Genomic DNA, 12,749 nt, shown 5'->3' on the forward strand with positions numbered 1-12,749 from the left:
CCTGGATATTCCCAGCACAGACTGCCCAACACCACAGAGTTCCTGCTAACAGTCCATTAAATTCCCTCCTCTTTCCATTTCCCTGGATTAGACATAAATTTTCATTTGCTTTGTGAAGACAAGCTCAATCCTTGTTATTTTAGTTTCCATTCTGGCACAGAAGCTTTGTCCTGGAATCAGGAGAACAAACCAGCTAAAACTGTCCAATGATCCAAATCACTGGTGCAGAGATGAGGACTCAGGAGAGCAAGGCTCTAACTCTAGGAGAGACCATCAGGCAAGAGAAGATCATAGCACACAGTCCTTGTCCAAAGCTTCACTTATTGTGGATCCAGCACAGGGACTCCATGATGAAGCACCAGAACAAAGAAAGCAGGAATACAGACAAAGCATCTCCTCAGCAGTGGGTTTTCAACAGAGCAAGGTCATCTGAAAGCTCAAAAAAAACCAGGATCCCCAGAGCAGAAAGCAGAAATGTGCAATTCAAAACCACACAGACGTGAATCTTACTTTCAAAGGGCTTTATATTACAAAAAAACATAAGTCACAACGAATGTGTAAAATCCATTCAATGAGGCTTGTTTCCAGTCTGCTAGGAAAGCTACTTTTCTCTTCTTTATTCCCAGCCTACTGCTGAAAACGTGATTGCCAAAACAATGACACCTCGAGCTAGATTTTTAAAATCAAACTTGTTCCGCCAGATCCAGCACTCTGAACTTGTCCAGGTTGTAGAAACAAGCCTTCACCACTCTGCCTCCAAAATATCTTCCATTTAGATCCACAACAGCTGGAATTTAAACAAAGAGCAGATCAGCAAGCAGCAATTCAATAAAATAAACATCTCTTTAACTAAACAGCCTGACCAGTGAGACTGTTTAATCTCTCTGAAGAAGTTAACTCTGAGATTCATAGGACACAATTTAGGATCCTACCTTTGATGGCAGATTCAACCCGTTCAAACTCTAAAAATATTCTTACAGCTTCATCATCAGGGGCACCAGGGATCTGAAACAACAAAAACCCCAAGCCACAAGTAATTAAAATAGTAGTGTGAACATTGTTTTCAATTACTGTTCTTCAAAAAGGCAGCGAAAGAATGAAATAAAAAGGTTCCAAAACCACAATACTCAAGTGATTTTTGCACAGTTGCTATTGTTAGAAGCTTGTATGTTACAGATACAGAAAATCCGGAATTCCAACACACTAAAGGACCCTGAGAGATCTTCAGTGTGTGCCCCTCTTAGGCAGTAACACTCCAGTTGTGAGGGATAAGTGCCCAGTTTCAGAGCAGCCAAAAAGAGAGACAGATTATCTCTTACCTCGAAGATGACACATTTCCCAACCTTGCCATATTTCTCACATTCCTCCTTAGTTTCAACTTCAAGGTCTTCATCCACCTCCCCAGCACCAACCATGTTCTGAAAGTCAAAGAACAAACCCAACTCACAGGATGGAGTCTGTGCAGGTGATTGTGTGGACAAATCACAGATGCTCTGTGAACTGTGACCACAAATACTTTAAAAGCTTAAGAGTTACAGGAGGAAACAGTTCCTTGTCTTTAAGACAAGGGAACTGCACAATTTAAAGCAGTGTTGATTTAAAGTCACAGCTTGTACCTCAGGAAGTCACACAATTTCTCCAAAACACCTCGTGGGTGCAGGCCAGAACCATTGGAACTGTGCAGAGTTTTGTATCAGGAGCTGAGGTTTAAACATTTCAGCACCAAGACACATTCCCTTAATCCCAACTCACCCTCAGTAAGACCACTTTAGTTGGGCATTTCAGGATCTCAGTTAAGGGGTTGGAATCCGCCTTCTTGCCCGTTTCTGTTTGAAGACAGAACAGTGAATCATGGTATAATTTAAGAATAAAGCTCAATTAGGGACTTCTATCAGAATCTTATTGATCAAACAATGGAATAAAAGCCACAAAATGGGAGTTTCATATTGGTGAGGAACAGTTATTCACAACTTGTAGCTACTTGGAATGACAGTAAGCAGAAAAATCAATTCCAGAGGTCTGAATTAAGCAGTAACACTGACAAGGTGCTACTTCTTAGAGGGAAATAATTCCTAAATTCAGAATTGTATCAAAGAACTACAAGACTAAAAATATTCTGACTTCGACCACTTGTGTTCAGAGCTTGGATGTTATCTCAAGATCAGACAAGAGCAGGAAAATGGGAGCAACATCAACAGGATGTGACAGGAAAAAGCCATCAGGGCAGAGCAGGATCAGCCCTGGAAGTGAAGATGCTTCCCCAACATTAAAGGAGGACAACTGATGGAGGAAGGGGAGATGAGCTAAAAAAATAATGCAAACAGGATCACTTTGCAAAAAGATAAAAAAATAAAAATTTCCACAAGAACAAATATGAGTTTACAACTCCAATGTTTTCATCAAGGACAGATTGTAAACAAAAACCCAGCAGCTTCATTTCTCACACACTTGGTTCAGGACACAATTACCTTTCTCTGTAGATTCACCAACAATGATCTTGCCACCCCTCTTGCTTGTTTTCTCTACTGACAGTGCTGTGCTGAGCCCCTGTTCATGTTTGCCCAGCCCCTGGCCCTCTCTGAAACCATACTTCTGCATGATTTTGTGAGCTACTGTCCCCCTGCAACAAGAAAAAAAAAAAAAAAATCAGTTGATAAGGGTTTCTTTCATAAAACATTAACACTGCATTTCTCCCGAGTGCTCAAATATCCTACCTCCTAAAACTTCCTTACACAGGGACAGAAAGTACAGAAGCCTCTACAAGTTCTACAAGTTGCATGATTTTTTCTAAGCAAAAGGCTAAAAAATTTGGCTGTGTAATGCTGGAAGATTAAAACACTAAGACACAGAAGAAATAGCCAATTGTGTGGTCAAAGTAAGGCAAGTTAGGTCAGATTTTCAGGCCTTCCTTCAGTCAAGTCAGGGTTCCATGGTACTACTAATTAAAGGTGGTAACAATGCACAAGCTGGTGCAACAGCACCAAGTTTGGTTAACTTTTTCTGGACAACTAAAAAAAAACAAATCCAAAAATGAGGTCTCTAAGCTGTTTTTAGCTATAGATTCACCTTCATTTGTTGCCATGGCAATTACACAACATCACAGGAAAGGAAATATACAACATACAAGGCAGGAAAGTAAATGGGCAGATTTTCAGCCATAGCTACCTTCATGCAAAATAAACTCTGAATTTTTCAACAAAGCGAAGCTGAAATTATTTGAAATATCAATTTGCTGGTAAGTAGCAAATTTAAGACAAAACTGATATAGAAATCAAGAAGAACTAACATGCCACCTGTGTTTTCAAGTACACTCCATTGTTACAGGCCATAAACACTTTATGCTGGAGTGGGGCTTAAAGCACAGCCTTGCATGCAAGCACCTCAGATGTGTTTCCCTCAATCCTGTCAATCCACGTTTTTTCTCCTGTATCCTGCCAGTTTGGACTCTCTGAACTCAGACTAACCACATACATGCAAGGGGTTGTGCTTTTCTCCACTGACAAACTATTTCAAGCCTTTGGTTTCCACCACCTTCCAATGCCTTTTCCCACAAAATGTGCAGGAGTCACTCATTGATTTACCCCATGTTGGCCAGGAAGGAGTTGCTGGGTCCTGTGGGGGAACGAGGTCTCTCTGGCTCATCATACACTGGGGGAGGAATTGCTGCTTTGGAAGAAGGTGCCCGAGGTCTTGACTCCTCCTCATATGGGAATGATGCTACAGCTGGAGAAAACAGACATTTGGGTTTTTTTTTTTCAATAAAGTCCTAATAAATTATGAAAAGGTCTTCCACATAAATCCAAATCACAAGAATGTTTCCTTTGCACAAGCTGTTTTGACATCCTCTCACCTCTCTCTCAGAAACAACATCTGATTTATTCTGGGTTTTCCTCATTGGATGTAGATTTCCACAGCTCTATAATGCATTTATTAACCTCTTATTAAATGGAGAAAAAGAACATTAAGAGACCACCTGCACTACAAAGAGTTTATCCAGAGGACAAACTCCCATTCATCAGGAATAGAATTATGACAAAAATGCATCAATGCACACAACTCAAGGCCCAAGGACTGTAATAAAAATACACTGCACATTTGCAGAGAAGAGAAACCGGTCTATTAAAAAGAATGAATGCAACTCTTCTCACTGGGAATTTCAGAATTGCAGCTATTCTTGGGGATGGGGATGGATATCTCAATCATACTGGTTAGATTATTAAATTACCTTCCACTGACAAGTCAAATAGCAAAATGAAAATAAAAAAATCCTACTAGAACACTAGAAAAAAAATCACTTTTAAATGGACTTATGGACTTTTATCAGACTGACCTAATTTTAGAATATTTTCTTGTATGCGAACTCTTGTATCTTATCAAATAAAAGATCAGACACTAAATTTGAGGATATAATACGAGGAATAATTCCTATTTAGACAGCAGATTGACTGGACTATGAGACTTTTGCTACACCAATCTTTGTTTTGCTTTCTTCCAGTCTAGATTTGAGCAGCAAGTAAGGAGCCATTCAAAGGTTTCTTTGTGGGACCATGTCACATTTTAAAAGCTCTCCCCTTAATGATATTTGTACTATTTCCAGCCTATATTTACTTCTTGACACAGTTCAACTGCTCTTAATTATTTACTCAAAACAATGTCTTTCTGTTTTGAATGTTTACACGTATCAAATGCTCTCACTGTATCATTCACTTAGCTTTTGAGATTTTTTTAATATTTTAATCTTCTCATAAATACAATGACTCCCAAAAAAAGTTTGTATGCATAAGGTTTTTTCTTCTTATTTTTTAAAGTAGAAACATACTGGTAATTATTTAAAAAATTTACAACAGTTAGACATGGAAAAAAAAACGGGAATGATTTTGTTCCTGCAGCAAGATGATGCCATCTCGTGGACAACTGAGATGCTCACACCACCACTGCACACAAGTCTCTTCAGCTCAAACTGCATCCCGGAGAAATTTATAAAATTCTGTCTCTAGTGCGTAACTCCTTTAGAATAGATATTCACTAAGGAAACAGCAATGGAAAAATTCCCTCTCCACACTGTGGAGGTTTCTAGCCTACCCAGAAAAACCTGCCTGTGACATTTCTTCTTTCATATCAGAAGTTATAAGAGCCCAGTTTGCCAAGCCACTTGTCCAGCAATACATAAAGATTTCTTGAGAACAGAGATGTGAAGCAGGGCAGCACCACAGCCTCCCCCCACGAACAATGAACTTGTTCATGTCCTGCTGCTACAGAGAATCCAAGGGGAAAAGCAGGAGGACTTAACTAAATAGAAAGTTGAGTAGGAAATTAACACTGCTGAGTTTAGAGAAGAGGATTTTGGAGTACTCACGTTCTTTGTCCTTCTCCACGAGAGAAGTGGGTGGTGCAATGGCAGCTCCTCCCATACCTATGAGCAAAATGGAACACACAACACATTTGGAGGATGTCACAACAGACTTGAATTATTAACTGTAACTTTGTAGCTGAAAGAGAAAAAAAGACTAATTTTGTTTATGCAAAGACGTATTTCTGACCCACATCACCTGACAAGCTATAAGGGCACTGATGTAACAAATGCAGGAGTGAAAAGCTGCAATAGTGAAAACTCAGTGGTTCTCACAGACTGATTTTATGTCACGCCTCATCCCTTCCCTGGAACCTACACCATGCTGAAACTTACAATAGGTATCTACAAACTAATGTTAAAAAGAGGTATTTCCACAAGTAATTTGGCTGCTATCTGTCTCCATGGAAAAATACCAGTCTTGTGCATTATATTATGTTGTAATAAAATGCCAGATTTATTCTAAAGGCTCAGAATTAACAGTGTACTCTTGTGAGGACAGAGAAATACAGAATCCAAGAAATAGGACTGTGAATTCCCCTCCCTCTTTTTCTCCTCTTTCCACACTAAAACCATAAGCAGTTCCCTTACTTCTTTTCCGTCTCTCCCTTTCATAATCTTCATCTTCATCAGAATCTGGATCTGGTCGTCTTGAAAACCCACTGGCTTCATGCCTGTCTTTACGCCTTCTAGGAGACACAGCAAGTTAGGATAAGAAACCATGGAAGTTAACTCTTGGTTTTAATTTGTGATCTCTCTTCTGCAGGGTGAATTATTCTGCTCCATCCAACGGGCACTTAACATGTTTCCCTTGAAAGTGCAAGTTAACACCATAAACCATTTCCTTATTTGCTTTTACCATCATGGGGCATTTTTGGTTAAACAGAAGATGGATCTAAGCCAAGATCATTTTCCACTTGCAAGTCAGCCAAGAAGAATGCATGGAAAGGAGGAAGCACCTGAATAAATCCTGTCCAAACCAGTGACTGAATGACTAACGTGGAACAGGTGTTGGATGGAACAAAGAGCAAGGTAACAGACATTAATTAATCAATCACCCTGCTTTGGACAGAATCCCTTTTACATTTCCCATCACAGACTACACAGAGTAGTATCAGTTACTGAATAAAAATATCCTCATGCTTAAACATCAGATTGTTGAGACACTTGCTTGGCAATTAAATAAGATTCAAGAATAACTTCTAATGCAAAGTAATGAATGCTTCAAGATTTGTTTGTACTTCAGTTATTATCCAATGTGATCAGGAAATTACTCATTTTAATACAACAAAAAGGAAAAGCACTTTTCCTCAAAAGTTAAGTGTACCACTTGATGCATAAATCAAATCTCATTCCTAGCACAGCCACCAAAACCATGCTAAAGGATGACAAAAACAGCTCAGCTGTGGAACCACAAAGAATTTCTGAATCTCTGCCCTATGAAATCAAAACAAATGTCCAGCCTGAACTTCCAAAGTGCACATCTGATGAAGGCTTGGCTGAGATTGTTTCCCCAGCTTGAAACTGGAATTTATTATGCATTTCCACCTCTTTTCTCTAATGTTTATACATATAAAGACTCTTGGCCCACACACAAGTACAAACACAACCAAAGAGCAGACAATGCTGAAGCTGTGGGAATGACATCCCAAATTCCTGAAGTCTTGCATGCCAGTAGGGCAGAGCCTCAGGCATTCCTTCTCCATCAAAACAATAAAGCTATAACCAGAGAAGACAGAGAAGACCCAATAACTAGAAATATTAATTTCCACAATCTAAACAGGGCAGTAGAACTGTAATTCCAGGCTTCAGATGATTCATACTGTGATGAAGATAGTTTATTCACTTCACCTGAAATGAACAAATGTAATTTCTGCCTGACTGGAAGACATTTTACCATTTATAACAATCAGATATTGAATCTGCATTCAACTTCCTTAACATGATTACAGAGATTTCTTATTTCAGGGAAAGGGTATTAAAAATAAAGCAGTATTTTCTTTTGTCTAGAGACAATAGATTAATAAACACATAATTAACTCACTTAAGAATTAAATTACTGGATGCAGAGTATTAAAAAAGGAAATGCAATTATGCCTCTCATGGCTGTACTAGCTACATTTAAAACTGAATGCATCCATGGATCAGTTTGTAGTTTTTAGAAGCAGAGAGGATGATTCATCACTGAGTGTCGAAAAAGTTTTTCTGCAGTCAGGTGACAATGACATCAAATACTCTAAATCACCTGCAAGGTCAAAGTCTGATAACGATGCATGAATACCCAAATATTGGTGCTATTACTGAAACAAATTAAATTTAGAATAATTTTGACCTAATGATTTAATAACTTAAATAAGGGTTTTTCACCCAATGAAGCTACAAAATTGATAATTCTTGTTGGTTTTGCACTGTTTGGTGATTTTTACCAAGAGCATTTTAAAACACTGCACTTCTTTCTGCAAGCACACAGTATTTACAGACTCTAAGAACTTCCAAGAATATAGAGATAAAATTTAACAAACTGATACGTCTATTTAGATAAGGGTCAATATGTCAAGCCTTTAAACAAAAGCCTTACTTTTCTCTCTCTTCAATCTCCTTCTGCCTCTCCAGCTCCCGCTGCCGCTGCCGTTCCTCTCTCTGACGTTTCACCACCTTTTCGTAGTCATTTGGGAACATGGGATCATATTCATCTGCCAGGGGAATCAACACATCTCCTGCAGAAAAACCACTAGGGACAGGATCCTGGAAAAAAAGAGAAATTCTTTTTTTAGCTGAGAAAAACACCCAGTTGGAAAGCAAAAAATTTAACAGTTCTGATTCCTGACTTCTGTAATGTCAGCTTGTCAGAGTCCAGGACATCCCTCTGGCTGTCTCAAGACTCTGGCAGGGGCTCTGAGACCTTGGTATGAAGTCAAAAACACCTGTGGCTTCCATTTTTAGCCCATTGAAAAAATTGCCAGCATTGTATGAAGAATTACAAGCCACAATGGTCTGAGTAGTGCGATATTTGAATTAACATAGGGTGGAAAAGTAGAAATTTGGAGTTTTTAGAATATAATTCAGGGGGTCAAGATGGAGGAATTTGGCTGTACCCTATCCTTCTTCTCCTTCTGCTTGTCCTCCATGTCTTGTTGTGATGGTGGCAATCTTCTATTGGTTCAAGGTAGAGATTCACAGTCTAACATAGGTGGTAGCTATTGGTAAAGAAATTGTAAACATACAACATGTAGTTTTGAGGATATAATGTGGGAGCTGCCCGAGGCTCGCAGCAGTTTGCCATGGCTTCCTTTCTGGACAGACCTCAGTAGGTCAGAGAAAGAATGTTTAGATAAGAAATAAACAACCTTGAAAACACAACTGGACACATTCCAGGCTCCTTCTTTGGCTGCATGGGCTGGGAAAAGGACTTTCACACTGCTGGGGTCCCGACAAGCTGACCCTGACATCAGGTAATATCCTAATCCCATTGGTGCTAGAAGAAATCTTGGCTTTATTTAAATCTAACATTTCATCCAGTCTCTCATTACATCAAATTTTTCCCATGAAGAAAGAACACTCCTTCGCCTTGTAAAAAAGCAGCAGCAAATCAGCATGGACAGGAATTTTTCAAACCCCACTAATGCATTATTAGAAGCTTTATGGCATCTTGCTGCTGTAACCATCTGCCAGGGTCCTCCCACACAATCTCATCAGGCTTTTTATCAGCTACTATTAATATAATACCAACAGAGGCACACAGCACACAGACTGTTCTCCTCTAATCTAAAAGAACCATTCAGAACTTTTCCTCTGAAAAAGCTGCAGAGAGTTTATCTTGATTTCTTACCATGAGAAATCAATTTAAAAGGTTAGAGGCTTTAGTTGTTTTATTTTTCAGTTGATTGTTATACACTTCCAGTTCCAACATTGGTGCCAACACAATTATAGTCATTATTTAGCTGCCCAAATTGCTGTCTTGCCAAATAATTTGAAGATGTCCAGGATTTTAAGAACACTGTTTTGTAACTGCACATTAACTATGGTGATTCGATGCTGTAGCACATGTAAGTCTGAATGATGTTGAAATGTTAATTAAAGAACTCTCAGCAGAGGAAGATATTCTCAGAAAATAATCAGTTTTTTGACCACTAGGAAGCATTCAACTTCCAAAACATTTGGAAATTTTAGCTGTCCTGGTCTTACCTTTAGCCCAGCTGCTACATGAGGGGGTGTGTCCACAATCTGTCTCTCATCAGAGGAGCTGCCTCGTTTCAGGTCAATCACTGGAGCAAGAACTGTGGTTTGTTTTGTCCTCTGACTCTGCAAAAATCAACAAAACACACAATGTCTAAAAAAGATAAAGCAGTTTTCTAAAAATGGCTTACTTGATAGATTTTGCTGTGGTAGGTGGATGGTCCTAGGTTTTCACTGGGACCAGAAACACACATGGAAAATTCATCCAATCACTTCAGGTGAGTTTGAACTGAGTTAGTTTCTAAGAAACTCAGATTTATTCCAAAGATCTACTGTTCTTCCCATCTATCATCGGATAAAATATTTTAAAATCTTCTGAACTCCTGAGTTTTCTAATCCTATCTTATTCTTCTGTTAGGCTATGGATACACTGCACATCAGTTACATGGACAAAGAATATAACTAATACAGCAGTCAGTAAATTTCTTCCATGAAGTTTTTTCCCATTATTAACTAAATCCTGCTCCCAATTTCTGCAGCATAAATAACGAGTAATTACAGTGAAAAAAATGCTGTGGCTACTCAAGTATCTGGCATCAGTGCTACTGCTTCTTCCTTTAATTAAGTAACCTCACTACAGAACCTACAGTGCCTCAAAGAGCACCTGTGTCCTGCCTGAATCAAAATATCAACACTGCTGAAAGAATAAGGGTGAAATTAAAAGAAGAAGCAATAAAAAGAGAAAATGGCTCTGTCACAGTCTAACAAAAATCAGCTTGCACTCCTCCTTTTCACCTACTCTGGAAATACTTGGTGTAAAATTTCTAATACATAATGATTTGCAGGTTAGCACCAAGATGCTTTTCAATAACAACCATAAAATGATGTAAACATGTAAATAATCACAGTGTGACCCCTACTTACATTAAAAAAATTTTTATAAAGCTGAATCTCATTATCTTTAAAGCTAAACTTGAAGATCAGCTTTTGGCTCTGCTGTTAAAAGTTCAGAGGTTTGCAGCACATACATCAGTGCTTCCTTCAGTTTTAATTTTGCAACACCCCCTCTAAGAGACATCAAGAAATACACGTTTTTCCTTTTTCCCCTTCAGCTTTGTCAGGCTTTGTGCTACAAACTCACAGACAAATGTCAGCAAATTCTGAGATCACAAACACAATGTACTGAACACAAAAAACAGAAAGAAAAATCACAAAGGGACTATACCTTTGCTTGTGTGAGAGCTGCTTTCTTCACCTGCAACTGAGACTGCAGCAGTTTGAAATTCTTGGACCAGCCTTCTGTTTTAGAATCGCTGGTCTCAACCCCCAAGTCATCGTAAAGTGACATTTTCTCTTCAATTTAAAACTGAAAGACAAAAGAAAAAAAAAAAAACAAACAACTCTAGATGACACCACAAGCCAATTTCCAGGTTATTTGCTAACAGTTTCATACATGGGTACACCACCTTTTATTTCACTTTTCCTAAAGCCAGAGAATATGGACCTTTTTCTGGTGAGTGGTAAATACACATAACTAGAGCAATGCTGTATAAAAGTAACAATTTGAAAAGTGATGAAAACTGTTCAAGAATTAATTCAATCCTGCAGTGGAATATGAACAATTAGGGCTCAACAGCAAGAAGTTTACTGCAAAAAGAAAAAGGAGGTTTTGAAGACTATTAAACATCTGGCCTCGGGATGAAACACAGCAGGGGTTATAAAGGCACAGATGCACAGGATGAGGACAGGGTGTTGTAGCAATTCCCACCTGCCACAGAGCAGTGGGATTTTGGCAGCTGGGGAGTGAGGAGACAGCATGATTCTGGGGAATCACAGAATCATTCAATGTGGAAAAAAAAAATCTCTGAAATCATCCAACCTGTGACTGAAGATCAGCTTGTCACCCAGACCAGAGCACTCAGTGCCGCATCTATTTTTCCCTTGGACACCTCCAGGGATGGGGACTTCAGCACCTCCCTGGGCAGTTTATTCCAACACTTAAGTACCTTTTCTGACAAGAAATTCTTCCTAATATCCAGCCTGAACCCCGCCTGGCCCAGCTTGATGCCATTTCCTATTGTCCTGCCGCTTGTTACGTGCGAGCAAAGCCCGACCCCCACCCGGCTGTCCCCCCTATCAGGGAGTTGTGGAGAGCGAGAAATTCCCCCCTGAGCCTCCTTTTCTCCAGGCTGAGCCCCCCCAGCCATTCCTGCTCAGACCCTGGACAGCTGGCTGGACGCAGGGCTGGCGCTGTCACCGCGGGGAAGGGACGAGGCAGCGAGTCACAGGAGCTGTCCCCACAGTAAAAGGAAAGGTGGGCAGCGATCTGGGAACAGCGGGGGCGAAGCAGGCCCTGACACCCCCCCCCCCCCCACACACACACACACACACTCCGCACAGGCCGGGAGCCCTCTGGGAAGCCGCTGAGCGTGGCACACCCGCCCTACCCTGCCTTCCCCTGCCTGCCCACACCCAGCAGGGCTCAGAGCCGCCTCCCCACACGGCCGGGCCCGGAGCCGCCCTCACCCGTCCCGGCGCCGCCGCCGCCGCCATCAGCCGGCGCTGAGCCCGCCGGGAAGGGCCGCGCCTGCGCACTGCGCCCCGCGCCGCCGCCGCGCCGGCGCCCCCCGGCGGCGGGAGGAGGGAGCGGCAGCGCCCCTCGGCCGGCGGGACGGAAACGTGAGGGGATTTCGAGATTTTAGAGCAGCGAAGGTTTTAGTCAGAGGTGTGAAAAAACTTGCCAATCACCTGGGTTTTAAAATGTTAAAAAGTTTAATGCTGATAAAATGGTTATAAAAATAATCATGCAATTAGAGTAATAAAGTTTAGAGTTAGGGCAATTACAAGGCAATAAAAAGCACTCGGACACTCTTGGACACTAAATCACAAAAAGCATCCCTTGTGAATAAAGGAATAACATTAAACCAATACACTTGTTGCATATTCATACATCCTTCATGGTTATGCATACATTCTATTTAAAACAAGAACTCTCTTGTATGTCAACTGTTCCTTTAATCCGCATGGTGTCTTCAAATCTGTGCAAGGCCTGAATAAATTAGTTTCTTCTGATAAGAAGCCATAAATTCCTCTCCTTTGGAAGATTTAGGTGCTCCTTGAAGCGAGTATCTCATTCCTAAAAAACCTTCCCCCACGTACATAGTCTCTATTTTAACATTATGTTGGAACCTAAAACTATATTTTGCACACTACTGAAGAGAAT

The 12,749-nt window shown here is 40.4% G+C and overlaps 1 protein-coding gene across 2 annotated transcripts; it reads right to left on the minus strand.

Annotated features, from left to right (window-relative positions):
* Nucleotides 1–506: 506 nt before the first annotated feature.
* RBM17 (RNA binding motif protein 17) lies at nucleotides 507–12,096 on the minus strand. 2 transcript variants are annotated; one of them, XM_021530928.4, is made up of 12 exons: nucleotides 12,053–12,096; nucleotides 10,752–10,892; nucleotides 9,536–9,652; nucleotides 7,929–8,095; nucleotides 5,942–6,036; nucleotides 5,357–5,413; nucleotides 3,582–3,723; nucleotides 2,469–2,620; nucleotides 1,753–1,826; nucleotides 1,320–1,418; nucleotides 933–1,005; nucleotides 507–787 (listed from the first exon to the last, which is right to left on the minus strand). In XM_021530928.4, the coding sequence occupies exons 2-12, from the start codon at nucleotides 10,872–10,874 to the stop codon at nucleotides 684–686; spliced, it is 1,203 nt and encodes a 400-aa protein (XP_021386603.1). In that variant the 5' UTR covers nucleotides 10,875–10,892; nucleotides 12,053–12,096; the 3' UTR covers nucleotides 507–683. The 2 variants fall into 2 exon arrangements, with proteins under 2 accessions (XP_021386603.1, XP_021386601.1); XM_021530926.4 differs by having other exon boundaries at nucleotides 5,942–6,039.
* Between the last annotated feature and the right edge of the window lie 653 nt (nucleotides 12,097–12,749).

Source organism: Lonchura striata, chromosome 1A (genome assembly GCF_050655825.1).
Source record: "Lonchura striata isolate lonStrDom1 chromosome 1A, ASM5065582v1, whole genome shotgun sequence".
Classification (NCBI taxonomy): Eukaryota; Metazoa; Chordata; class Aves; order Passeriformes; family Estrildidae; genus Lonchura; species Lonchura striata.